The sequence below is a fragment of the Rhipicephalus sanguineus genome, chromosome 2 (assembly GCF_013339695.2).
Source record: "Rhipicephalus sanguineus isolate Rsan-2018 chromosome 2, BIME_Rsan_1.4, whole genome shotgun sequence".
NCBI lineage: Eukaryota > Metazoa > Arthropoda > Arachnida > Ixodida > Ixodidae > Rhipicephalus > Rhipicephalus sanguineus.
Window position 1 is genome coordinate 90,078,310 of NC_051177.1, and position 26,814 is coordinate 90,105,123.

The 26,814-nt window shown below is 46.5% G+C and overlaps 1 protein-coding gene across 1 annotated transcript in view; it reads right to left on the minus strand.

The window, feature by feature from the left end:
• LOC119383347 (serine/threonine-protein kinase BRSK2) overlaps positions 1 to 26,814 on the minus strand; it is a gene marked incomplete in the record, with an annotated part of 136,295 nt that overhangs the window by 53,495 nt on the left and 55,986 nt on the right. Inside the window, 3 exon segments of the mRNA XM_037651430.2 lie at positions 602 to 742; positions 3,855 to 3,940; positions 4,080 to 4,174. Coding sequence (XP_037507358.1) covers positions 602 to 742; positions 3,855 to 3,940; positions 4,080 to 4,174 — 322 coding nt within the window.

The window sequence follows — 26,814 nt, forward strand, 5'->3', positions numbered from 1 at the left end:
AAGAAAGAAAGGAAGAAAGAAGAAAGAAAGGAAGAAAGAAAGAAAGAAAGAAAGAAAGAAAGAAGAGAAAGAAGAAAGAAAAGAAAGAAAGAAAGAAAGAAAGAAAGAAAGAAAGAAAGAAAGAAAGAAAGAAAGAAAGAAAGAAAGAAAGAAAGAAAGAAAAAGATTGGCGTCGCCTTGAATTTCAGAAGAGAAATCACACATTCTATCTTAATATTTCTCCTTGTTATCCCACGGATGTGCATCATTTGCAGGCCTGAATGAACTAAAGTTATACCTTTTCGATCGTGGTGATTGACCAGACCATGAACAGCACAGGAGCGAGAAAAAAGAAAGCACGCCGAGATCTTAAAGATTTCTAAAGTTATCGGTACAATTTTAAAGTACATACACCACGGTTATTACGTTTATTTATTATTAATTTTATTTAGTTGTTTACATTTGCTGCAGACTGTAGTTTGTAATAATTTGATTCATCATTGTTATTCATCTTGCTGCGCTGAATACGAAGGCAGCGTTCTCGCACAGATATACCGTCGTCCATGTACTGCTGGTCATCCACCCTCTATGCGAGAGGCTTAATCACCAGCGGACTACTCACCATATCGAATGGCTGTGGCAGAAATCTAGCGCAGAGATTATTTGCCGAAAGAACCTCCGTGCTTCTTTGGGCGTCAGGCGTCCCTTCTTGACCAGGTAATCAAATAGTTCCCCACCGGACACGTGCTCCAGTATGAGGTACCTAGCAGAGCGCCACATCGGGAGTGAACACGACAAAAACAACAAATGCGCAAATTTTCTTTGCTATCACAGGCAGCAAGTCGTTTCGGAGACCTCTGTCAAGGGGACTGCTGTCACGTTTGTTGCAGCGAAAATTGTAATGTAAATGCCCGCGCTGGGTATTTGTCCCAATGTGTAGATGTGTTTGTCCCAATATACATCTACACATTCTAGCGCCAGCTCAGTCTCTATGAGCACCTCTAACGCTTTCTATCCAAACTAAACCTTAAGAGGCGACAGCGAACTATTAGCAAAAGCACAAACGCTTGTACGCTTGAACTGAAGCAAGGTATTCCTTCAAAAGAAATTAACCACGTTTTCCCATGGAGAGGGGTTGCGTGAAAATGCGCGAAAATAAAGACCCGTTCCCTAAGTAAAGTTGTAGCAGAGACCAAGGTGAAACCCTGCCTTTTAGTATCATTTGTAGCGCTGTTTTCATCCGCTGGCATACATGAACTACCTGTCAGTTTAGTGCGTACGACAGGCAGGCAGATGGTTACTCCGGCGCTAAAAGCATCATCTGACATAAACTACACGCAGGAGACCAATTCGCGAAATTGATCTTACAGGAGCATACTTCACGATGAGTCATCCTTGGCTAAGATGCTATAGCAAAAAACTATGCCAACTATATTTAAAAACCTACGCGACACAACTTTCGTGAATGTGTCTCCTGGTGGCCAGAGTATGCTATAACAAAGACATGCACAATACCACAACTTCGAATGGGCGTTCAGCACTATTCACGCGTGTAAATGCTTTAGTTGTCATAATTTTACGGTCATCATCTTCCTTCGTTATTTTATTTCTTTCCCACTTTCTCTACATCTGTGTACGGTAGCAGGTCAAGGTCTGTTCGGTGTACATGTAACGTTTATTTTTTTTTTCTCTCTGTGCCTAGGCTTCTTGGCTTACATGGCTGACCAGTGCACGTGCATTTCAGATAATTTGCGCAGCATAACTTTCTAAAATGAAGACAAGGACCGGAGAATAAGGTAGACGCGTGTAATGGCGTTTAAAGTGCAGTTGTACTTTACTGGGTGCTTCTTTTCTCTCACTCTTTCCTGTTTCTCGAAAACACCGTCACATGGCAGTCCGGGTAAATCCTGATCCACCGTTTACAGCCACAGACCGACTTTGTCATCGAAAGTCCTTAGTGAACACCGTCTCTGAATTAAGCCACCGCCACGCATTTGTGACGGTCAGAGGTACAATGCAGTGACCCTCAAGTTCATAATACTACCACATACGCTTCCTTGTATGTTTTTTTTTTCTTGTCGTCAAGCGATTTCCCAGAAACACGCCAGAACCAACCACGCAGAAGTCAATGCCGAAGTAAAAAGAATCAGCAACACTATACTTTCTGCTTTCTTTGGACTGCTTCTTCCGGCGACAGTAAGCTGACGCTCTGCTTTATGTCATAACTATACAGCAGCACACGGCGCCCCGACATTCCCTCTCCTTCCATCCCTCTTTCCTTGGCGACGGACAAGCTGTTGCCTCGTACGCCGTTCAATTTCGTCCCGGCGCCCACTGCCACGCTACGGCTCGTACACGACGCCGTGCCTGTATGGGCTACCCGTCGTAGCGCTGAGAATAGTTTCACGCCAGGAAGCACACCGTCCGGTCCGGCATTGATGCAGCAGATAACGAAGCGAACGTTACCTCCGAGCTCGTGGCTCGGCTTGCTCGGCCGTGAAGCCCCTCTACCGGCTGTCTACGGTATCGGGTCCGGCCCGTAATACACGTGCGCGTTGCGGAAAAGATATAACACCGTCCCAGGCGGCAGTCCCTCGTGTGATCTTCAGAGCGCACTCATGAGTAAAGTTGTTGCTTTAATCTGCTATACGACAGCCCGCCCAACGTCCAGGCCCTTTACGACTCTTCTCAGATTCCTTGAAAGCACATATCCCGTCGGCGTACGTTTTGTGATTACATCCAGTTCTCTCTGCTTATGCCTACCCGTTAACCACATGTCAGGATCACTGCTGTTTCGTAAACCTGCCTGAGCGCCGAGTAGATTCCGGTTTCGAGAAAAGCAGGAAATTTGACCTCTTCGCATTGATGCACTCGGCGCTGTGATTCCGCGCCACGAAATTTGATGTGCGCTATTGTTCGGCTGTGGCCCGGGAGATTGTTTTCAATTCTCGTTCCCTTTTGCTTCATCGTTCGCGGCACCAACGAGAATACACAGAAAATAAAATATCGCAACTAAGCTTTTTGAAGCTGTTCTTACTTCCCTGCTGCTGCGAAATTTGAATGCATGTGCACGTTTAAACGGAAATGAAAATAAAATTCGGTTTACGCTGCTCGAATATGCACACATTAAAAGTATGGACGTTGGTCGATTTAATTACCAGACAAACGCAGATAATGCCGATTATTGTTACTTCTACTATACACAACTCCGCATTATTTCTGTAACTACTATTTCACCTAGGACCTTTCCGAATGATTTGTTTACGCGGCGGAAGGGAAAGGGGCCTGGTCACAATGTCTTCAGAAATGCAAGGCTAGAATGGAAACTATCTCGTAATTTAACTTTTGACATGATCGCAAATGCGTGTTCCACAGAAAAACAAAAACAAGAGCGCAAATAACGCTCAGATTCAATCAAAGTATTACTATTAAAATATCGCTGTTTGTGCCATGTGTCTTGATGAACTTATCATGGTATCAGATGGTCATGTTGCACTTTAGAAACGAAACGTTGCTGCTGTTATTGCTACTCAGTTACGCTTCTATGCAAGCGCCTACTGTATCAACAATAAAAGGCGTTTGCAGTGACTTTTTTTTCTTTGCTTCAGTCTTACAAACATGTGCTGTGTCACGTCGAAAACTTCTTACTCTATCAAACTGCAAAAAAAAAAGGTTAATACAACGACATACGTAAACCAACTTCAGTACATTTATGTAAATTTTACTCTTACGAAAAAGGTGTTAAACAACTTCAAAGACGCAGGAGTTAAGCGAACGTAAGTTGCCAGGACAATGACATCTGAAACCAACGTTTTCACTCGCGGAACGAAGGCAAGGGACGAAATATCTTTACGATAGAATAAAACGGTACTTACAGGTATTTCTTGTTTTCGTACACGTCGTATAGGCCCAGCACGTGTGGGTGTTCAATCAGTTTCATAATAGCTATTTCTCTTTCAACCTGGAGATTAGGGGAGGAATTGAAAAAGGATTTAGCGCCGTCTCGTATTTTGGTCATACTCACGGCGGTGCGTACACGGAAACGTCAACGCAACAAGCGCTTTGACGCGCATAAAACTTCGTAGTTAGGAGAGACGTACCTTTTGAAGAACAGATTCACTAAGTTTTTCTCGATTGATGATCTTGACGGCAACTTTGCGGCCCGCTACGCAGTGGATCCCCATTTTCACAAGCCCTGCGTAGAGAAAAAAAAAGGAATGAGTGTTTAAGAGAACGGAAATTTGGGCAGGTTGGTTTGCATTCATTATAAAAACAGCGCAGTAACACGAGGACAGAAAGACAGAAACAGCGGGACGGGCGCTGACTCGCAACTGAGAAATTTATTCGAAAAAACAGATACTTAAGTACAGAAAGTCACGTGACATTGACAACCGAAAATACTAGAGTGATAGCCAAATTACAGCATGTATATGCCACATGGACACCGCCAACATGCGCGTAAGGAACGTCTAGTCACCAAATGATGCCCGCACATAGCTCAGTTCATTTTGTAATAATGACACTGAAGGATGGCTAATTCACGAAGCTTCCTCTTTACAAATGTGATACGCTTCGATGATTTCCCTGACGACTTGATTCTTATGACGATGAATTATTGTACACTCTTCAAAGCATGGCTCACAACCACATGCATTGCAATGCGCCCCGATGTGCGACAATCTATCAGACCGGCTTGTTCTTTCATGCTCTTTTAGGTGCACATTAATGCAGCGCCCCGTCTGCCCTATATACCTCTTCCCACATGACATTGGCAAATCATATACGACCCCCATCTTGCATGGAACAAACGCAGCCCTATGCTTGACGCCGCACACGCTGGAAGCCCCCTTTTTGTTCTCCAATTTTCTCTGGACAGAAGCGCAGATGCCCCCCCCCCCCCCCCCCCCCCCCCAATTTGTTGGGCGCCGAAAAGAACACGTCGATGCCGTACCTTTTTGCCACGCTTTTCAGACTATGTGACATGCGGTGCACACACGGCATGACTGCTGTCTTGCCTTCCCTCACCCGATCACGCTGCTTGCCGCCTTCCTTCAGCGACTTAATAATCTTCTCGCAGGACCGAGTAAGTATGTGCGCCGGGTAGCCAGCGCCTTTCAGCCTGGCCACTTGCCAATCGAAGCTCTCTTGAGCAACTTCTGGGCACGACTTAGACACCGCCGCCTTCAAACACTAAACCGCTATACCACTTTTTATGATCTTAGAGTGGGCTGACTTGTAGTCCAAGAGTGGTTTTACGGAGCGAGGAGGATACATCCAACACAAATGATCATCCTTCACCGTCAATTTCAAGTCAAGAAATTGTAACACACCCGCACATGGTGCTTCACGTGTAGAAACCAAGTCTTGTCCGGCCTCCGCAAATCTATTCATGGCTTCATCCACCCCACCTTCTGCTGTGCCTTTCTCCATTATAACCAGGTAGTCGTCGACGTACCTAAACACTTTTTTCACATGAGTGCCAAGGCTGCGCTCCAGTATCTTAGCTACAGAGCTTAAGAAAATGTTACTAAGCACTGGCGCTATCCGTGACCCGATGCAAATCCCATTTCTTTGCACAAACATGCCATTTTCCCACGCGATCATTGTAGAGGACAAATAAAAAGTAAGCAATTCTAAAAAACGCTCCACAGACATTTGGCTTCTTGCCACGAAATCTGCTTCATTTTCGTCTACAATGCATGTCTTAACACAACTGAGTAGACGTTCCTGAGGCATAGAATAAAACAGATCAACGACATCTACAATGAACAAGTTGCACCCTCTTGGGATGCGCTTCCCTAGATAAGACACAACAGCTTCCGAGTTCCGCACCATGAAGGGGTCAACAAGAGGGGTCACCATGAAGGGGTCAACAACGAGTCAGCGCCCGTCCCGTTGTTTCTTTCTTTCTGTCCTCGTGTTACTGCGCTTTTTTTTTCTAATGAAGGAATGAGTGGTCGTTATATTTTTTGTATCTCTCTGCTTTCCACAGCATATCAATGAAAATTTTTCGAACAAGGATTAAGCTCGCATGCATGTCGGGGAAGTAACTTTTATATACAAAGAAGAAAGGTTATGAGGAAAAAGAATTTGCGCCTGATAGTCTCCTTTCTATACAATTTCAATTTTAGCACTTTATGGGCTTGTTGCCTATCATTTTGATTGTTTATGATTTTGGGCCAACTTTTCTAAGGAAATATACGCGCGAAACAAATCACGGCAACGACAATATAAAAATATAACGGTTGCAGTGACATTTCAAAACGTGCACCGACAGCTTACGACTTATACCCTTCTTCTGTCGCTTTATGTATGCTAAAAAACAGCGCAAGAAAACCAATCCGTTCAGCCGTTATTTTGGCACCGTTATCCTTTCATGTGACGCCGATAAAGGGATGCCCGCATGTCAAAGAACTCTCAGTTTTTTAAAGACGCAGTGAAAAACTGATCGGTTCGCTGTCTCCTCAAGTTTCTCGTCGCTAAAGAAGACTCGACAAGGGCGGCCGTAGAAGCGAGCCGATAATAAATAAACGAACAAATGAATTTCTTCGTTTATTTATTATCGGTTCCATTCTAAGGCAGTCCATCACATACACGGAGCGCCGATCGCGGCTAAAGAGGCTTCCCGCAGTATAGGAATTCTCCTATATATAGTCTTCGTGGAAAACGCACACCTGCGCCTTCAAGTTCTCCGGGACTGTAAAGAGAGGGAGGGGGGTGGGTCTCCATTCTTCTTTGCACGTCGTGATCGTGCAAGGAAACTCCACTGAGCTGGGCCCGGGTGGCCTCAAGCTATACGTACTGCCGAGAATAACTGCGTGCAGAATGAGTTGCTGTTTTTATGTGCGTGCGTGCGTGCGTGTGTGTGTGTGTGTGCGTGTGTGTGGGTGTGTGTGTGTGTGTGTGTGTGTGTGTGTGTGTGTGTGTGTGTGTGTGTGTGTATGTGTGTGTGTGTGTGTGTGTGTGCGCGCGCGCGCGCGTGTGTGTGTGTGTGCGTGTGTGTGTGTGTGTGCGTGTGCGTGCGTGCGTGCGTGCGTGCATAGTAGAGACGCGCCCCCGCACCCTCCTCCTCTCTCGCTTTCTATGACCTCACTACACTTCCTTCTCGTCGTCGCGATCAAAGCGGAGCGCTCGCTTCTCCGTGACGTCACGAGTGCGTCACGCTCGACGTGGCCCGTTTCGCCGCATTTCAGTCGATCGACTCTGAACGAATGACCCGCCGCCCGCTTTCTGTGCCACCTCGCGTCTCAAAGAAAGCGGTGCAAGATGAAGAAGAAGAAGAATAAAAAGAAGCACGCCAGAAGGAAGGGAGGGAGGGGAAGCCCCCGACAACCTTTAGGCTAACAAGATTTTCGGGACTGCGCCTCGTCTGTACGCCATAAACTGCGAGGAGCGCCATCTGACAGAGGAGAACAGAAGCGTGGGAAGAGAGCATTAAGGTTCAGCTCGGCACCGCTCTGTCTCTCATAATCAGTGTCTTTTTTTTTTTCGCTTTCGTTATCTTTGATATATATATTCATATTCTTTTCCTGTATGTCTCAGCACGCCCGCCATCCCATTTGCCCCCCGCGGACATAATCTTGGACGCCTGAAGATTCGCCCCAGGGGAGGGCCCGTTGTTGCACGCCGCTGGTATACGGAGGTCCGGAAAATTGTGCCCGGCTTCGAGTGACGACAAACCACCGACTTGCGAGAGAGCAATCAGAGGTCGACTCCAACCGAATGTTTCCTTATTGTTTGCGCAGTAGATTATCGGTGAACGGGCCTAAGTTGGTCGTAAAGGCAGTTTTAGTGCGTGAATTATGCTTGTAGCATTGGTACATATACACGAAGCAAACGTGCCTTTTCTTTTATCCTTTACGACAACAAGAACGACGAGCTGCTGTAGAAAGCCTGCGGATTGTTGGCGGAACGCAATAAAGAAGAAAAGGGCTGTTTGCTAACATTTATGCGTTGTGTTACGTATACGTGTACTTTTATTCCTTCTTGTGGTTTTGTAGAAAGGTGATCGAATTGGTTCGAGCTTCCATGAAGATGTAACTCGTGAACAGTTCCTTTCTATTCTTTTCATAAATAAAATAATTCTGCGTACTGGCGTGTGTACACCTGGGACTGATACTTCTTTTACTGCGACAGCAATTATATGGACAGTCTCGGCTGGATTTTGCCGTCGCCGTCATGCACCGTATATGTATAAGTATGTATATATGTATAAAAGCCCCAAAGAAAAATAATTCAGACAAATGCTTCCGAAGCGCGGAATCGAACCAGGGACCTCTTGCTCCGCAGCGAGTGGCGCTATCCACTACTCCACGAAAGGCAGATCCTCCACGTAGGTAACGGCGAGCATTATATACACACCCTTTGCAGCTGTACGGACTCAGAGACGGCAGCGCTAATAAGCGTTTCATCATTACCATTGAGATGGCGCTAGGAGCGCGACGGGCGCATTTAAAAGTCGTCGGCGAGCTCACTCGCTTCTTCTTGTATTTGTGCAGGAAAAACCTTGGCCTTCCGTTGTCTGCTCGCGCGGTTTTCTCGTGGTGAGGGCAAGAGGGATGTTTCAAGTTTTCACCGTGATGTCCGCGCTCATGTTACGGAGCGTACGAAAGTCACTCGATCTCAAGAGACGCCGCTAAACGAACAAACAGAAGATGAGCGCGAACTATCAAGTGTCACAGCTCGACACTTGAAGCACGCTAGTTTCCTTCGCTGCTTTGGCCGCCTTTGCAACAGGAGCGCTGTTCAAACTGAGGGTATCCATTGGCGAGCCTCACTTCGTATAGCATTAGTTTCTTGCCATCGCATTCATTGCTTCGCCCTTGCGGCGAAACTGTGATTGTTTTTCACAAACAATGTTCCTGTAACCCTCCAGTATTTTCTCTCTAAATGTGAATACTTTCGTTTCCAAAAGTCGCACAAAAAAAATGGATATTTACCTGAACATTTCCTGTCTCTTTCTTTATATATGCGTACGTACCGCTAATACCGCGTACGTGCCGCTAATAGGAAATCTAGACGACAGTTTAAACGTCTTTTCTTCCTTTTTTTTTATCCTAATCATCACCCTGACGACAACCGTGATGCTGTTCTTGCCTTGCCTTAGGTCGAGGAAAGAAAGTGCAAGAAGTTTAATAAAGAGCGCGAAGCATGCCTTTCAGCCATTGCGTCCTCCAAAAGACAGCCGCGAATGTGCGTTAAAAATAGACTCGCTAAAGAGAACTCGGACGAAGCGGTGGTCGGATAAATTCAGTATAAAACTTTCCTTTCAGCGTCGCTCCATACCCCCGGTCTCAGATTGCTCATCTCTATGAGATATAGAAAAGGAATCGAAAACAAAGAAAAGAGGACACGAGCGCTCGGCGACATTACGAAACGGGCGTCGCGGGAGACGTCGCCTACTTCGAGACGCTGCGGCCTCTCGTTAAAGGGAGAGACGGCTCGAGCTGTCGAGATCTACGGCCCGACTTCTAATTACTTTTAATGAACGCCGCGGATTCCCGCTGATGTCGGGCCGGGCGAGACGGCTCCTGCCCCTCCAGCCTCTCCTTCCATCAGGCGCCACCCGCGCCTATAGATCTTGCTCGCTCTGCCACTGCTGCTCGCTTCTATACGCGTCGAGTGCCACCCCTGGCACTCAACCGGCAGGTGCCTCAATTATAACGTCGTCGTCGCGCACACGCAGGGTCCCCCTGACTACTCTTTCCTTCCCCCACCCCTCCTCACCACCTACGCTCCTTCATTCCTCCATCCCATAGCCTCAATCTCTCGGTACCGGGTGCACGCCCGCGTACGTTCCGGCCTGCATATTAGATGCTTCGTTCCCGATGCATTGGACCCTGCACGATACGTAGTCGTACAGTATTATAGGGGCGCCGGTCTCTCTCTCTCGCTCCGGCAGATGAACCACTAATTGATTCGGAGCAAGGCAGGTCAGGAGGAGGGAGGAAGGAACGAACGGTAAACTCGCAGGGGTTTCGCGAAGTGCATATATATATATATATGTATATATATATATATACGAAGTAGCGGGAAAGCTGCGAGGCACACTTCTCTCTGCCCTTTCCTCACTCTCATCTTCAGCCTCCGTTCTTCTTCCCAATTTTTCGCTCATTAGGCTTAAGACTCGTCAGCACCTCGTGGTTGCTGCAGGGAGGGGTTCGGGGAGCACGACGGAAACGTCGTCGGCAGCCTCTGCGACCGAATCCCGGCCGTCGTCGCGTTTGCTTCCCCTTCTCATCTTCAACTTCTACCCATAGACGCACGCACGAGATCAGGGCTACGTACGCACTCGAAGCTACGAAGGAGAAAGAGCGAACCCCCTAACCTGGTTACGAATGGCCGGACCCGGTGGGCAACGAACGAAGCGAGAGGCGGGGAAGATTTCTGCTGCCCTACCGCTAATTGCGAACTCTACTAGGCTAGGGATCACGCGGGCTTTCTGTGTGGACACACGCGGAGGGAGAAGCGGCGGCGGTGGTGGTAGGACGTATATATACACGGACGAGTTTAATGCTGGTCGCCTGGTGCTTTCCGGCTCCGCGGAGCCGCCCGCGAGCAGGAGGGTGCCGCGCAGCACGTACACGCGGCCTCGCTCCCTCACCCCAACGGTGCTGGAACGCTGGAAGAAGGAACGCTGACGCCGTCCCACCAGGGTCATATATAGCTTTTTTTTTATCTTTTCGCACCTAACTTTCGGACACGCCGCTCTCGGTGTGCCTGAACGTTACCGCGCTCCCCTCCTTTCCTCAAAATAGGAGTGGCTATAGCACCTTCTATGGCGTCAGGAGAAATGCATATTTAGCGGAAGGCCGTGTAAGTGCGTAGAAAACGAGGCGGTGTTCTCCCCGAACGAGCTGAAAATGGCACGCCGAATTATACGCGCCGATGCAATCCTGGAGCTATGGAGCGTGTCGCGGCTGGGGTAAAATGCCAGCTGTTGTTAAGGCTAATGTTTTGCTCGAACGTGGCTGGAGGAATTGCCTATTGATTAGTCTGTACTACTCCAGAAATCGTCCAGTGCGGTCATGATGCTCATTTTTACCCTTTCGTGAGCGGTTCTAAAGGGTAACAGACGCTCGCTCTTAGACCGATCGTCTTAACATTTCTTAAGTATTGCAGTCACAGCTATATGCGGGCAATTTATTCCTAATTATCAGCATTACCGTTATGAGCGTCCCCGAAGAAAACAGACACAGACCTTATTATTTCGCAGTTCGTGCGGCGATTGTCAACGAGCTGGCACGTTCACTGGTCTTATTCGGAAATAAGCCCGGCTAAACCTTCGATAGTCTTCAGGGAGGCGCATATTGTATCAATTACATAATAACAGTTGCCGTTCAACGTCCCAAGACCACGATATGATTATGAGAGACGCAGTTTCGACCACCTGAGGTTTTTTAACGTGCACCTAAATCTAAGAACACGGGCCTCCAGCATTTTTGCCTCCATTGTAACAATCACATAAGCTAAACTGACGAACACCAGAAAGCGACAAATTTAGTTGGTAGTCAACCATACTTTCTGTTGCGCTATTTCGGTCATGGCACAATCGTTTGCTCGGGTTGACTAAATTTTTAACATTAGGTAACAAAACAATGGGTACTGCGAAACGGACGTTCGTTGGATTCAATTGCTGCTGTGCCACTTCGAGCTGTTCAAAATCAGAAGTTGCGTTGCATCCTGTGAACAAAAATGGTAGGAGGAAAAAATTCCGGCAGACCCACGCATTGTGGGAATCGATTTCGCGCGAAGCAATCAGCGAGTAGCTGTCTCTGCCGCAGTTATTAAGTCGGAAGCCTTAGATGCCTCATCAAACGCGCAAATTGACCGTCGCTGTCGGCGTTCCGCGGCGTCGGGGACACCACGAGTGATGCAAGAAATCATCATCACGTAATGACGTCACCATAAAACGTCATCATGACGTCACAGATCGCCAAAATTTGTGACGCCGTTATGACGTCTTCGTGACATCAGTGTGATGCCACGTGCCCGTAACGTCACACGATGGCGTCATCACATGACATCGCAGCTTGGTCAAAGGTGGGCCGATCACGGAGGCAGTGCAAAATCAGATGGGGTGCCCCCGATCCCGGAGGCAGTGCAAAACCACGTTAGGGGCAGAAAGCTTTCGGAGGGTGGCGGGGGAGGATCAATACATCGACTGTGAAGAAAAAGAAAACGGCTTTCGCATTCGAGTCGTCTTAGGTGAATGCATAAGGGACCCTGTGAGTTTTTTGCGTTGAGCCAAGCGTTATGAGGTGGATCGACGTTTCCGCATGAATCGAGTAGTTGTGGGTATATCCTGAACTCTCTAAAGGTGTTTACACTGTAATCGTTCTTTCAGGCTACGCTGTCCTTTAGTCTTCTAACCACGGCGTAGGATATTCGCAATTTTGATCGACCCAACTTTGAGCTAGTTTGTAAGGATTCATCATAAAAGAAGCATGTCTGCAGTTGATGGTCAGTTCAGTTGATAGTGAGTGTTTTTGTTGTCCTCTTCTCCTCTATTGTGCCCGTGTTTGCACGGCTTAGCTTCTTTTATGGCGATTTGCTACTTTGTTAAGTGCAATAATACATCATTCAACGTATAAAAGGTACAGCTTAATTCGGTGGCCAGAAATCATTACGTTCAGCGTGAAGCACATCATCGCAACGCAGGCAGAGAGACACGGGACCATTCAGCGCTTACACTGAATCTGCTTATTTTCACGACAGAGATCCACATAAGGCATCCACCGCTCAAGTGCAATTGATTTTTTTTTTCTTTTACAAAGACACCACTGGTGCATTTTTTGTCGTTGTGTTCGAGGAGAGTATAATATATATTCTCCTAATGTTCAATTAGAGTATGGACATGCTAGAACATTCTTACTTGTCAAATATGAATCAAGGAATGAGTGAAAGAAGAAAAACTAGCAAGTTTGGATAACCATCTCTTCACATTACATAAATTACATAGAGTGATGTGTATACTGTGGGCGTGTGAACGCTATATTGCAAAGCGAACTATTGCCACACGAACTGTCCATTGCCATAATTCGTTTCTTTAATTGTTTCAGTTTGCTATATGTCTTTCTTTACTCGTTCATTGTTGTTTTCGGGTAGACATTCGCTTTTTTGCGAGTGTGTTTCTTTTGTGTGTGCTGCCGAACTTAAAGAAAAGGAGTAGCCGAGGTCGTATAAACCTCGATCTCTCTACAAGAATGAATGAATGAATGAATGAATGAATGAATGAATGAATGAATGAATGAATGAATGAATGAATGAATGAATGAATGAATGAATGAATGAATGAATGCTCAAGGTATACTTGCACTGGCGAGATTAACCCAGGCAGTCAGCTCTCCCTACACACGAATGATCTGCGCACGGCTTCGTCTGCTCGGTAACATCATCCTGAGCTTTTCTGGATTCCCTAATGACCGACGCTACGGGCACCGAGCCGGCTTTGCATCGTCTTCGCGACCAATTACATTTGCCTAGAGCCGGCCGGTAGGCATGGGAAAAGAGTCTCGCGATGGAATAAATCTGATATGCGTTTGATTAATGTTGCCATCCCGTGCCCCCGCCGCCGCCGAGATGCTTTTTCCCCTCCTTGTTATCGTGACTCGCCTTTCGCCTGCCAAGCTAGCCGCGGGCGCTTTTTCAGGTGCGCCGGAAGGCAGCCAGGCGTCGTGACGCCAGGACAAGCACGAGAAAAAAAAACCTTAGCAAAAAAGAAGGGGATTACCTCCGCTCATCCAATTTGCCACGCGCCACTGTTGCTGCCGCGGTGCGCTGCCACGACGTGCTCCTAAGTTTCCTTCCGGCCGCTCACATTTCTAATCCGTGATTACAGCTCTGTTAGCTTGCGTCCTTTCGCTTTATCTGTTCGGGTATTTCGAGCGGAAGAACAGAAAGAATGGAATAAGCGTACCAAAAAGAAAAATGTTTCTGCGAGTTTCATACGAGAGCATTATTAATCGTCTCGAACTTTTTTCTTATGTTTCCGTTATTAAATTTCTCTCAGAAAAGGAGGAGAAATATGTCGAAAGGGAGGCGCTCTTTTTTCTGAACAGCACTTCCCTTTTAGACCTTCTCTTTTGCTCTCTCTCTCCCTCTGTGTGTGCATCTTCTTTCGTGCACGCGTAAGGCTTCGGCAGTCCTACGTGGACAAAGTCACTGAATCGCAGCAAAATATCAGCGTTTCTTTTTTTTCTTTTTTTTTCTTTTTTTGTCAGCTTCACTGACCACGGACAGTAACGCGGAGGTTTAAAACGGCGGTTCGCAAAGGGAAGTCTCGGGATAAACAGCGAAATGGCACCTACGTAGCGGTACATCCCGGTGCGTTTGTTGCGAATCTCCACAGGCTTGGAGCGAGAAAATACCGCGTTTTCTAGTGTGCGTAGTCAGCAAACTCTAGTTTCAGCTTTAGATATTTTTTTACGTACTATAACTTTCATATTCATATAATGCAATTAAATGTTGAGGAAAGCCGGTGGTGAGGTCTTACTACAGGGAAATAAGTAACCGGATCAATATATTTGTTTGTTAGTATATTCTAAAAAATGCAACTGATGCCTTCGCTATGACTTAATTTTCCTCCATCGTTTCTTACAAGCGAAAAGGCATGGGCACACAATTGTACTGTAAACTTTGGGACGTGGTAAACGCTAGACTCTAAAAGAAAACATGAAGAAGAATCAGCGATACGCCAGGACCAAAATGAAATAATACAGAACAGAAACTGTATAAGATGTAAGCCTTTCTTTTGCACCTCGTATACTCGCGAATTGCGGACAGAGAAATGCTGTGAATACTGTTTAGCAAAATGAATATTTGACCTAGATAACAAAAAGATAAAAGGCCGAACTGGCAAAGAATATTGTTCTTACGTGTTCTTCAACGGATGCCCTCTGTAACGATATGAACAGCATTAGGATTGGCTGAAGTTTTCTGTCACGAACAATTTGCCAGTACGCTCCAAGATCATCACGTAAGACGCCACGTGATAAAATATCAAGTAAAAAAAATCCAGGCTATTTGTTAAGGCGCAAAAGCTGTCTGCGGCTTCCAAGTTCTTGTTTCGGCATTCCAAAAGCCCTATAATCGCAAGCTCGTCAATACGAGCAAGCACGCTGCTACGACTCGCCACTTCATCAAAACCAAACCGTGGCGTGCGACTCGCATGTGGTACGTTCTAAACGTAGCATGGCGCTTGCCCGGCGATTAAAACGGAACACGCTATAGTGCAAAATTCCCTTGCATTTTGGGATTGTCAGGCAAAAGGACTTCCGAGAAAAAAGAGAAGCATTCCGGTTAGTTTTCTATCGCATTCGCAACACACCTTTCGAAGGGTCCCTAAACGACTCCGAGTTCAAAGACGAGTTCTTTCTCACCTTATGGACCCTTCCTACATGCGCTATCTCCTCCTCGCCACTTATTTCGTCACAAAACACGTGGACAATGTCAGTACTAAGCGTTGAACCTAACAGGATTCCGCGTTTTTCTGCTACACGCCGTTATCTCCGCTTGCGCAGTGATAACACGCCATACGCAGTGAAATCATTTGATCGCGTGCTATAGTCCAGCGAGATAAGGCTGAAGGGGCATGCGACTGCATGGCAAAGCGTGGTATAGAAGTCAATTAACAACTGATATCACTCGTATACGCATCGTTCGAGAGCTCGTACCCTAATGACGTCACGTTAACCACCCTGCTGGCGTCATGAAGCGTGCCGAAAAGACGGAAAACGCCAGGACACAATAACGCGATTGTTTGTATTTTCAGAGGTTGCTTAGGGGCCCTTTAAAAGCGAATATAAGACAGCGGCGTATACAAGACGAGTACACAATCAAGAGAAAAATAGACGCGACGAGCGATCTTAGTTCTCGCTCCTGCGTTCCTCGTCCTCGATGTGCCGCTACCTTATTATGTGGAACAAGCTAGCCCCATCAACTCGTGCTCTTAAGCGCCGAGCACCGTAGTACATGTCACTCAGCGTTTCTGTATCTGCGTTACCGAGGCACTGTTGACCGGCCGATCCGGCTTCCCTCTGAATCCCTAGATGTGGCGCGCCAGCTATTTACGCGAAATTCCTTGGGTCAACATGTCCCTCTCGATCAACCCCTGTTTGACGCGCTAACAGGATATGCGTCTTCGTAGCTCGACGCGTCTGTTTACATGAATGCAGTGTGCTCCCGACGGTGGTGCTATAGGCTCCTGTCGCTCTTAAGTAAATACGGCTAATGTGTAATGGAAAGGCTTTCCAACCACAAGGAAGAAGCGTATGCATAATTTGGGGGGTATCGCTAAAATCAGTTGCGTGCGTGGTGATATTTATACCAGAGATCTTTTTTTAACGAAGAAAAAAATATACACGTTTTTGTTAGCGTCTTCGTGAGATTTCTCATGGGCGCGATATATTTGCAATGTTCGAAGACTTAATCTTTAGCGCACGAATATGTATGAAGTAACAATTGCGAATAAAGTTCATGAATCGCTGGCACGTATTCGAAAATATTGTCTACCACTCGCGTTGTCCAAAATGCTTGACATCAAGCTCACTTTATTGGTTCTCGGAGCGAGCTGACTCGGTAACCTTTAACGAAAACGCCTTCAGAACTCGTTTTTCCTAGTTATTCTGAGCCGTTCCTCAGCAGTTCTTTCATTGATCAGAGATAGGAAATTCAACCACCTTCAACCACCTTCTGCTACGTATGCAGCTCTGATAAGTACATCTCTAGAAATACTTGTGAAACTTTCAAACATTGCTACTTAATTTGTTACTACCACTATCGTCAAGCGCATCTGTGGAGACAAAGCACATTCTAAGTTCTCTTGTTATTTCGTGCATCACCTGAATTTTTTTTGTTCTTGATATCATCATATGTGACAGCGATAGCATAGAACTTGTGGAGAATGTATAATAAATAAGTTCTTATTTAGAAGCGAAACATGAAGCACTCAGCCCCGAAAAGCATCAGAGACGAACCATTTTTCCGAAAAATCAGGCGGACCTTGAAAGCGCTCACTTTCTGTTCCAAAGATAGAAAACCCGGAGCCCCTCAACCAGTGTTGTACGGAATGGCGTTCCAAGGAACGACGTTCCAGGAACTAGCTCCTTTTGGGGGGAACGAAGTAACGCCTCCGTTCCATTGAGGAATTGGTGGAACTGTAACGGTAACTCGTTACGTTTACGTAGAAACGGCAGCGGCGTTCCTCTGTAAACGTTCCTCGGCATTGAACAGGCACACGCACGTAGCACAACATGCAGAACAGCGCAGATGGGCGAGCGCGTGAGGCGCAAAAATCTACCGCGAGCCTGTCAATTGCCAAATCAGGCAGCATAGTCACTTGACTCTGCTGCACCCGGACACTTTAACCCGCAGGGAAGCGCGCGATGCCGAGACCGACCATGCGCGGGAGGAACAGCAGATTTTTTTACATTTTTGTCTCAGCCAGTCCGACCGCAATCAAGGGCAGTTTCGGAGTGCAGGCACACCTTGGCGAACTTTTACTTGACATTCGAGAATCATCGAACCCCATTGTAAGGCCCCGCCAGGAAACGGCGCGCTATATTTTTTTACCTCGGTGACGTTTTTCTTCGGCCAACTGGAAAGTAGCTTGTTTTTTGTGTGTGTGTCGCTTCGTATTCGGGTGGTTCTGCTACAAGTCCCCGCGGCCTTGTCGGCATAGGGGAAAATGGAGCCGACTTACCGTACTCGAGGCGCCTGCGCGTAGTTCCGCGGAGTCCTCGAACGGCACGAATCATCGTCGCGAATCTTGTATTCAACGTGTATGGGACAGAGGACAGAGAATCACAACACTGAAGCACCGACGTGCTAACCACCGAAATCACGCGCGGTGGCCTCCCACTGCGCATGAATGGTCTTAGGCCCCAAGGCGAAGTTACAGTTTGATTCTATCTCTTGTGAGTGAGCGCCTTGCCGCGTGCAGCGTACATTTCCGACGCTTTATTGGTTTTATGTTCGCGCGCTCGCCGACTGCGAAGCTTCAGCGTTCCTGGGAATGTTTTTCTCGTCGCGTGGTCTTTAGCGGTTGGCTCGATCCTTTAGTATTTCGAGCATGCCGCCGGCAGCTATCGATAAATCTGTCTTTGGACACCCAGTTGCATGGATGGCGGGGAAGAGAAACGTGGCGCAGTGGACGCGGGTGCTGCAGTGGCGCCTGTCCGGTGCCTTCGGTGGCTGCGTTCGGGCAGGAATCTCTTCAACATGCGAGTTATCTCCGCGGCTATCGGTCTATAATTTTTATTATAGTTAACTTCGACAGCCGCCGTACCGATAGCGTCTTCCATGCAATAAAGGATATCCGTACATCCAGCGCTACATTGCTGTTGCGCCAGCTGAGTCTGCCCTTGCTCCTACGACATCGGTGGACTTTGTTCCTATTTGTGTACAACACGGCAGTACCCTGCACTGCTTGTAACAGCAGTACTGCAGTACATCTTGTAACAGCAGCAACAGCAGTACCCTGAAGGAACGGCTCTTCAACATCGCCAACGAAGTGAGAAAACAGGTTCGTTTGTCGGATACCAACATCGAGATGCAACTCTTGCTGAGTGCTAACAAGGGACTTTGTTACAAAGTTGCGAATATGTATCCTGGACATTATTTTCTTGTCACATTGCAATATTGAATCGGCACTCATTAAATCGGCACTCATCAGTATTGTTCCTTTCGATGCGGTTTCCTGTGCAAGACACTTATTTATATTGATGCGTGTGGGGAGATATCTATTTGAATATCTGAAGCTCAGTATTCTGACTGCGCATTTGAAGGCTGACGTGGAAAGTACCACATGTGTTGCACTTGTGATAGACGAGCACGAAAGCTGCAGTCAGACATGTCTCTAGTATGGCCGGTGGTCCCTAAAAATTCGTCTAGGAGCGTTCACTTTCATCCATTTTACCTACATATAGCTTGCTGTTGGCGATGTCAAATTCGTAAAATATATCTAGCTTGACGTGAGCTTTAAATTGCTCACTTTATTTCGCCTCAGGATTACCCGGCAGTGCCCGGCGCTATATTTTGATTAAAAATTAAAATGTAACGTTAATGTAACGGCACGTTCCAATTTCAGAAATGTAACTGGAAGGAGTTCCTTTCGCTTTAAAGGAACTTGTAACGGGAACTCGTTCCAAGATCGGGTAGGAACGAGGAACGAGCTTTCGTTCCTGTTTTAGAGGAACGAGTACAACACTGCCCTCAACAGAACGGATGACGCCGTGAGGTCGGTTCACTCGTTCCCGAGAACCGCGCCGTAAAAAGACCTGCTCGCACGATACCACCATTCCCTGTTGTTTATGTGCCTCGAGACGAGAGGAGCGCTCCGAATATAACAAGCGGGCCTCGTTAGAGCCTACTGTCCCCAAGCTTTATACCCACCTACCCTTCTCGACATTTCTCGGGCTTCCCTTTGGGCAATGACACGGATACCCGCGTATATACACACACGTACGCACGTACGCATGCACGCACACACGCACACACGCACACAAGGCAGCCCGATCAATACGACCAGGCTACAACATTCGGGGACAGAAAATGGCGCGAGGACGTAAAAAAGGAGAAGCTCGCGGCAGGAACTGCACACACGGCCAGCGCGACGCGACACACGAGGGCTTCCCCTCCGCGCCCAACGTAAGGCGTGCCCGCCTGTTCCGTTTGTTTCGCGGCCGCACGTGGATGAGGAGTGAGCACATTTCCTGTAGTGGCGCCTTATATCTTGGTGTACTTGGCGTTGTTTCGCTGCCTGTTTGGTGGCAGGGCCGAGCCCCAGCGAGGAGGAAGCCACCTCTGCAGAGTGGATTCAGCCATCAGCGTGGGGGAAACATTAAGGGAAGTGCACTGACCGGAAGTGATACCGCGCGCCTGACTCTGCTGCGACGACGTCACCGCACGCAGCCCCGTTTCATGCCATGTTTGCACAGCGCTCTCTGTCTAATGAGCTCTCCGATTTCCTCGGAGAACATTCCTCTGATAAGTGAGAAGATGCCACAGAGGTGTTACTGTCTCTCTGTACGCTGTAACGCAAGAAATGTGTTTACCTATCGATGCCATAGGAATTTCAATCTCCACTGAGCCGCAACCTTCGCCTGTTTGGCGAATTGTTTGCTTTCTCCACCCGCCGTAGTGACGCAGTGGCTGTGGAGTAGTACTGATGAGCTCACAGTCGAGGGTTAGATTACCGAAGGCGTCGTCTGTGTTTTCATGGAAGTGGATTGCAAAAATGACCTTCTGTCGCGCTGAGCGCACATTTTAAAAAAGACAGGGAAAAGTAATGGTAAGGACGTTAACAAGGTTGCACCTCGTTTGCTACCCTACAGGGAGAAAACTAACAGGAAACCAACACGGAAACCGGTCACAGTGATGCGCACGTGCACGCCATAGTGTTCACCGTGCATTTAAAAGCAGTCGTGACGTCGGACACAGAAATGTTACTACGTCGGCGGCAACAGATGCATTTCTTTTCTCCTCTCCAAAATCATTCCCCTTCCCCAGTGCAGGGTAGCCAACTGGGTTCAGCACTGGTTAACCTCTCTGCCTTTCTTTTTATCCTTCTTTTCCTCCTCCTGAAAGCCTCGTGGGTCTGACATCTGCAAAAATTGCAGGAAGTACATCATGTCTCAGAATCAACGGGTGGTCGAAAATATTAAGTCCACCGCAACAAATCCGTCCCTAAAATAATATCTGAGGTTTTACATGCAAAACCGGGATATGATTATGATACCTATTATATGTATGTGCTGAAGTTTATGATGAGTTGACTGTTATGTTGCTCACATGTGCAGATTCGATTCAGTGATGACCAGAGACATTATCAGAGACACTGTTAATTACCTTTTGGACATTTTCTTTTACGCTACAATGGTGTTCGATGTGTGCGTGCGTGCGATCGCGCGCGCGCGTGTTTGTGTGTGTGTGTGTGTTTGTTTGTTTGTTTGTTTGTTTGTTTGTGTGTGTGTGTGTGTGTGTGTGTGTGTGTGTGTGTGTGTGTGTGTGTGTGTGTGTGTGTGTGTGTGTGTGTGTGTGTGTGTGTGTGTGTGTGTGTGTGTGTGTGTGTGTGTGTGTGTGTGTGTGTGTGTGTGTTCTCGTGTGTGTTCTCGTGTGTGTTCTCGTGTGCTTGTCTTCCATGTACTGCTGCTTGTATGTTTATTTCTTGTGTCGTATTCTCGATCCACTCAAGAGCTAAAGAGTAGCCGGTTCCTTATTTGTGTGCTAACATCTCCGTTTACATCATATCGATAAAAAAATGAGGCAGGTCACAGTGAGCGACTACGGAATGGTTTTGACCACCTCGGGTCCTTAAACGTGTCTCTAAACCTAAGTATAACACCGGTGTTCTTACATTTCGCCTCCATCGAAACGTAGCCGCTGTTGCATGTAATCGAACTCACGTCCTTGAGTTTAGTGGTGCAACACTTCAGCTGACCTTTTACCACGGCTGTTAAGTTATATACTACAACGTCTTCCACAGGCCAGCGAGATGCTGTTATTGCACGCAAAACCCTCTGAATACTGGTCGTCTTATAAGCGCGATAGTTCCTGAGAATTATACATCACGGATGGTGTTTTCTTAGTTCCAGCCTTTACACTTGCTCGTGCAAAGGAAATGTTATACAGAGCTTAGCCATCTATAGTCCTTGGGCCACCGCATTCGCCCAGTGGTTACGACGCTCGGCTGCTGACCCGAAATTGGCGGGTTCGATCCCGGCCGCGGCGGACCATCTAAACTACGTAATTAACAAATCGAGAGGTGGCCGTTTATGTGAAGCGTATATGCCTGGTAACACAAAAAAAGTATCAAGAAAGCTATTTTTATCGCAAGCCCACTAGCGCAGCGTGGAGTTAATCAGCTGTCTCTGTTTTACGACGTCAATGTAGCTCAGCAAAGCAAAATTAACTTTATCCTGTAAAAGAACACTCCCATTTTTTTTCTCTTTTTTAATTCTATCTCACATTAAAGCAATGCGTCGCGCCATTGTTTACTTATTTCGTATTCCTTTTTAATTAACGAAAGAAGTGTGCCCCAACGCTGGATGAGCCTAGCCAAATGACCAAAAAGAAGGGCAGAATGAGAAAATCGCCTCTAATTTCTCTTATCACTGTGCGGCAAGCGACACGTTGTGTTTACTATCAAAACAACAGCAAAGTTCTTCCAAGGCAATTAGTGACCGCGGAAAGTGCCGCAGTCAATATTGGTTCCCTTGTAAGACTTATCTTTGTATTTTTAATTGTGCGCCTCTTTATTTCTGTTCAGCGAGTTTGAAAGCTTGATAACTTTTTCTTTTTAACGAAGCAGTTTGTAACTTTGTGATATAGCTGCGCGATTTGAACGGCAAATTCATCAAGGAAAACGCACATGCAGATTACTATGAAACTGAGCGGGTGTCGTAAACTTAGTAAAATTAATTAAGCCGACGCTCATTGGAAGCGATTGGTAAATAAATTTTTGATTTGATTGTTGCTTACATTCACGGGATAGGGCGTGAGAAAGCAGGAAGGAGAAGAAGGGTGAGGAGGTCAACTGGACGAGCGTCCAATTCACTACCCTACACCTGGATCAAGAAATGAGGAATAAGAGGCAAAAAAGAAATAAATACTGGGGAATGACGAAGCATGCAGTGTGCGCCGGTGTTTCCCGCAGCAAAATCGCTGCTCATGGGCAATGAGAAGAAGAAGCAGAGGAAGAAGGGCATGACCGAGGTAATTCACGACATTTTTTTGAGAGCGATTTCTTTGATGAGGCACTAGTGGGGCCAAGCCTGAAACCGGGCATGTAGGGAAGGGTTGCCGTAAGTTGTCTTCGTGGCACATACCGCGACATGCTACGAAGTATGCTTTACAGGAGAAAACTTGGCATTTCAAACCAATTTTGAGACGCAATTTAACAAATTTCTGTTAATTAACGCAATTAACTTCTGATACGTCCTCGGCTATTTGTTGGACCAACTGTTGCCTTCTTCGCATACAGTGGACCGGTGGCGAGTAGTGGGATTTACCCCATTTTTGTGGCGCATACCCGTTTGCGACGGACCGTGACGACGACATGACACGCCGACAAGCCGAGGTCCTAAAGTGATTCGCCCTTAAAAAGCGGGTTAAGGTGAACACCGCACGCTGGAGGAGCATAAAAGTTGTAAGAACCTTTCAAAGGAGTACTAAAAATAACATTTAATTTTTTTTTATATCTGTAACAATCTGCTTAGTACATCAAGCGATATCGGGCAGTAGACTGAGAAACCCATAGGCGATGTTAGCCTAACTAGACATTTTGTTTTTTTAAGTTTGACGGAAACCCGCAGAAACGCAATAAGCCTAATGAACCTTCACTTGCGCTGTAAATTGCTTTTACGGACGCTTCCACTCGCTTCAAGTTCTTGTAGCTGTACGAACATTTATTTATTTATTTATTTATTTATTTATTTATTTATTTATTTATTTATTTATTTATTTATTACCATAGCCTGCAATTCGTAACGACACACTGAATGGAAGCGGGGGCTGTGGTCCTTAACCTGTGCGTCTTTTTTATCTTTACCGATGTAGCCTTTATGGGGCAGATAAACCTCCGAGACCGGCAAGTTCTCGTGCACAGAGAAAATACAAGCAAGAGAGGAACTTGATGCGCTCAGGCAAATGCCTCGCCATTATATCTCGTAGCCCTCCGATTTTTTTTTTATTTCTACGCCGTAAGAGCAAGTTCAGAAAAAGAAAGGTGGTTTCATCTATGAAATTTTTAATGTTCGTCTTCAATTACCTTACAAATATGCCCTTTTTCCTAAAACTTAAAAGCTTCCCAGCCAGCCGGAACGCTCCATGTGCAAAGTGGAATCGCATTCTTCCATTTTGCCCTTTGTACTTGTAGACGAGTCTTACCGTCGCTGCATTTGTTGATTCTAAATGTATGACTTTTACGCAGCGACAACGCAATACAACAAAAGTTTACACCAATTTGATCGGTTTCTGTCTCGATTACATGAAACGTGTTTTCTTTTTTTCTGTTTTTATAAAGAAAAATATTGTCACACCTAACGAAAACAATACGCGTTGTACTGTTGGCATAAAAAGACCACTGAGCAGTTTGATGTAAAGTAAATATTTATGTAGGGCTAAGGCTTACCACTTTCGCTAGTGCACACGGAATTGACGTTGTAGAGAGTAACGGCCATGGGTTCTTTTCTTTCTTTCTCTCTCTCTCTCTCTCTTACATTTTTCTCGAGGACAGAAGGGAGGAGGAATGACTGGAACCATGCTTAGGAACTAAAGGTGCGATGACGCATCGCTATTGAAACTTACCCACACATGAAGTATTTGCATATGTTTTATTATCACTGAGTTTAAATTTAGCCACTTGATACAAGCCGTCGTGCAGAACTGCACTGATCAAAATCTGTCATTAACATTATTCAGCAGAGCAGTTTAGGCGCTACTGACGGAGAGAGTATTGAGTAATCACATCGTAAGTCAGTGCTGGTCGTATGGACAGGGGCTGTTAAATTCAGATAGCGAATGAAAGAGTATCAAATGTGATTTGACAGGTAACAGACAAGTGTTACTAAGAGAAAGCCTCAGAAACGCACAGCCTCCCACCCCTCCCTCTCCCTACCTCCCGTTTTTTCAGCTTCCGCGCATTTCATTTCCGACACGGGCCTTTAGCGTTACTGCAATATACTTACTGTTTAGCGCCTGTTCTAGTCACACTTATTTCATAATCCGGCTTCTTAAAGCAAGCAGGTTAACGCCTGATAGCGCAATTCCTTTCCGCGTGATCACGGTTTTCTCGACCAAGCGTGGCGGAAAACCAGGGACAGCCCTCGCCTTGCCCTCGCCTTGCCCTCCCCCTCCCCTCCCCTCTTCTGCTCAACCTCTGTTAACCGCGATTCAGGCACGCGTGAGCGCTCTCGCGAAGTTTACCTCATGTTCTTTCCTTTTTATCTTTCTCTCTCTCTCTCTCTCCCCGCCATGCATTTCGTAAGGAAGTGGGAAAGGGTAAGTTCCAGTCGAACGACTTCTTTTCCCCCTTTCCCACCCCCGAAGGGCGGCCTCACTTCCGCAGCCGTTAATTTCTGATAATAAGCAGATCGCCCTGCGAGCGTGTGCCGCTTCCGAGTACGGCGTATTACGCAGATTCGTCTCGACACGGTCGAGAGGCCACGGCACTGGCTTTAGGAGCGTTGCCCCCTTCCAACCAACGCTGGGTCACAGCCACGTCGAGACGAGGAACACGTGACTTGCGTGGGCGTAACAGATAAAGAAAAACAAGAAACAACTTGTTTTTTTAAGGCCAAGATTGAGTGGTCTCGCTTATTGTTCATTAACGACGATGGCTTCGGGTATATATGAGCTGCGACGCTTTTTCCGCCGTTACAGTTATGGGAAGCCTATGCGCTCACTTTCTATAGATTGCTGCCAATGGCGATAACCTACGAAACGAGCGTAGGATTTTCCTAATTACGCCGACGGCATGCGGTAGAAACTTCGCGAGCACAGCAGCGCGTCTAGCGCTCTTGATGTTCTTGGGTTTAGCGTAAGAGCGCTTCTTGCCAATAAGAGTTCCCGCTCCTTCGGCTCCTCTTGGTCATCGAAGAATGCGTCTTTAAAGTTTGCTTCTCGAGTGAAGTGAACATTGTTTCTGAACTCGGACTCCTATGAGATCTTTTGCGCTCATACTGTCCACATCGTTCTTCTTCTTTCTTTTTTTTTTTTTCCTCTGTTCGTCCGACTGTATGCGCAACAATTCCCATCATAAACTCCTATGCAGCAGCCAGTAACCTACCATGGCTGCTTCAGAAATACTCGTGGTTATTTTGATCTTGTAATTTCAACTAAGAACGTCAACGTCAATTTCTTTCTATTTTACAAGAAATCGTTGCACTACTCACGAAATCATGCAAGGTAAGGTATGAAAGCACCTCGCTTCTATAACGCAGAAATTTTGTTAACACATTTGCGCAAGCAAAGTTTTCGATCGACATTACAACTGCGGGGATGAATTACCCTCTTGCTGAGCCACAGCGGCCAGTTAGAACGACAGAATTGTAGAAGAATGATGTAATATAATTGTTTCATCAGTGCGGGCATCTGTTTCTTCAGTTTTTAGATTGAATAATATATCTACGTATATTGTATTCTTTGTAACCACGGCAACGATCCATCATTCGGTTGTCAGGGAAACGAGTAAAACAGAAAAACGCTATATTGCAGTGAAAAAAAAAAAAAATTGGGGGACGCTTAAGCTTCGCCTTTAAGAGCTGAACGCGATAGCGATATTCTGTTCCTACTGCGCAGTTCGAACACTACGAGGGTTTAACAGAATGCGCCCACTAAGGCGTGTGCCTTATGTAATGGGTAGCATGCTTTAAACCAGGAGCAATTATGCGCGAGAAACTTCTTCGAAGTTGCGATGCACCCACTACGTGGTCTTAAGGGAATACGCGCACTAATGTGTGCGCCTTTTGTAATGGGTAGCTGTCTTTAAACCACGAAGTCGTTATGATATTGGCATGGTGTGACGCCCTATGGGCAATGTACACTTGTACCACGCAATACTACTGCGATATTACATCTCGTACTGTGACACCTGTATACAGGACGCGTATTTTTGGGAAGCATGAAAGTTACTTTCAGTGCAGCTCCAAGCAGAGGCGTGGCTGTGTGGTAGAACGCCTGCTTGCCACGCAGACGGCCTGGGTTCGATTCTCATTCGGACCCAACATTTTTATTATTTATTTTATTTGCAGCTTTTTCGATTTTTCGGTCACGGACATGATGATGATTTTTCGCTCACAACCAACGGCCCCGACGCCGACAGCGCAATTTCTGCGA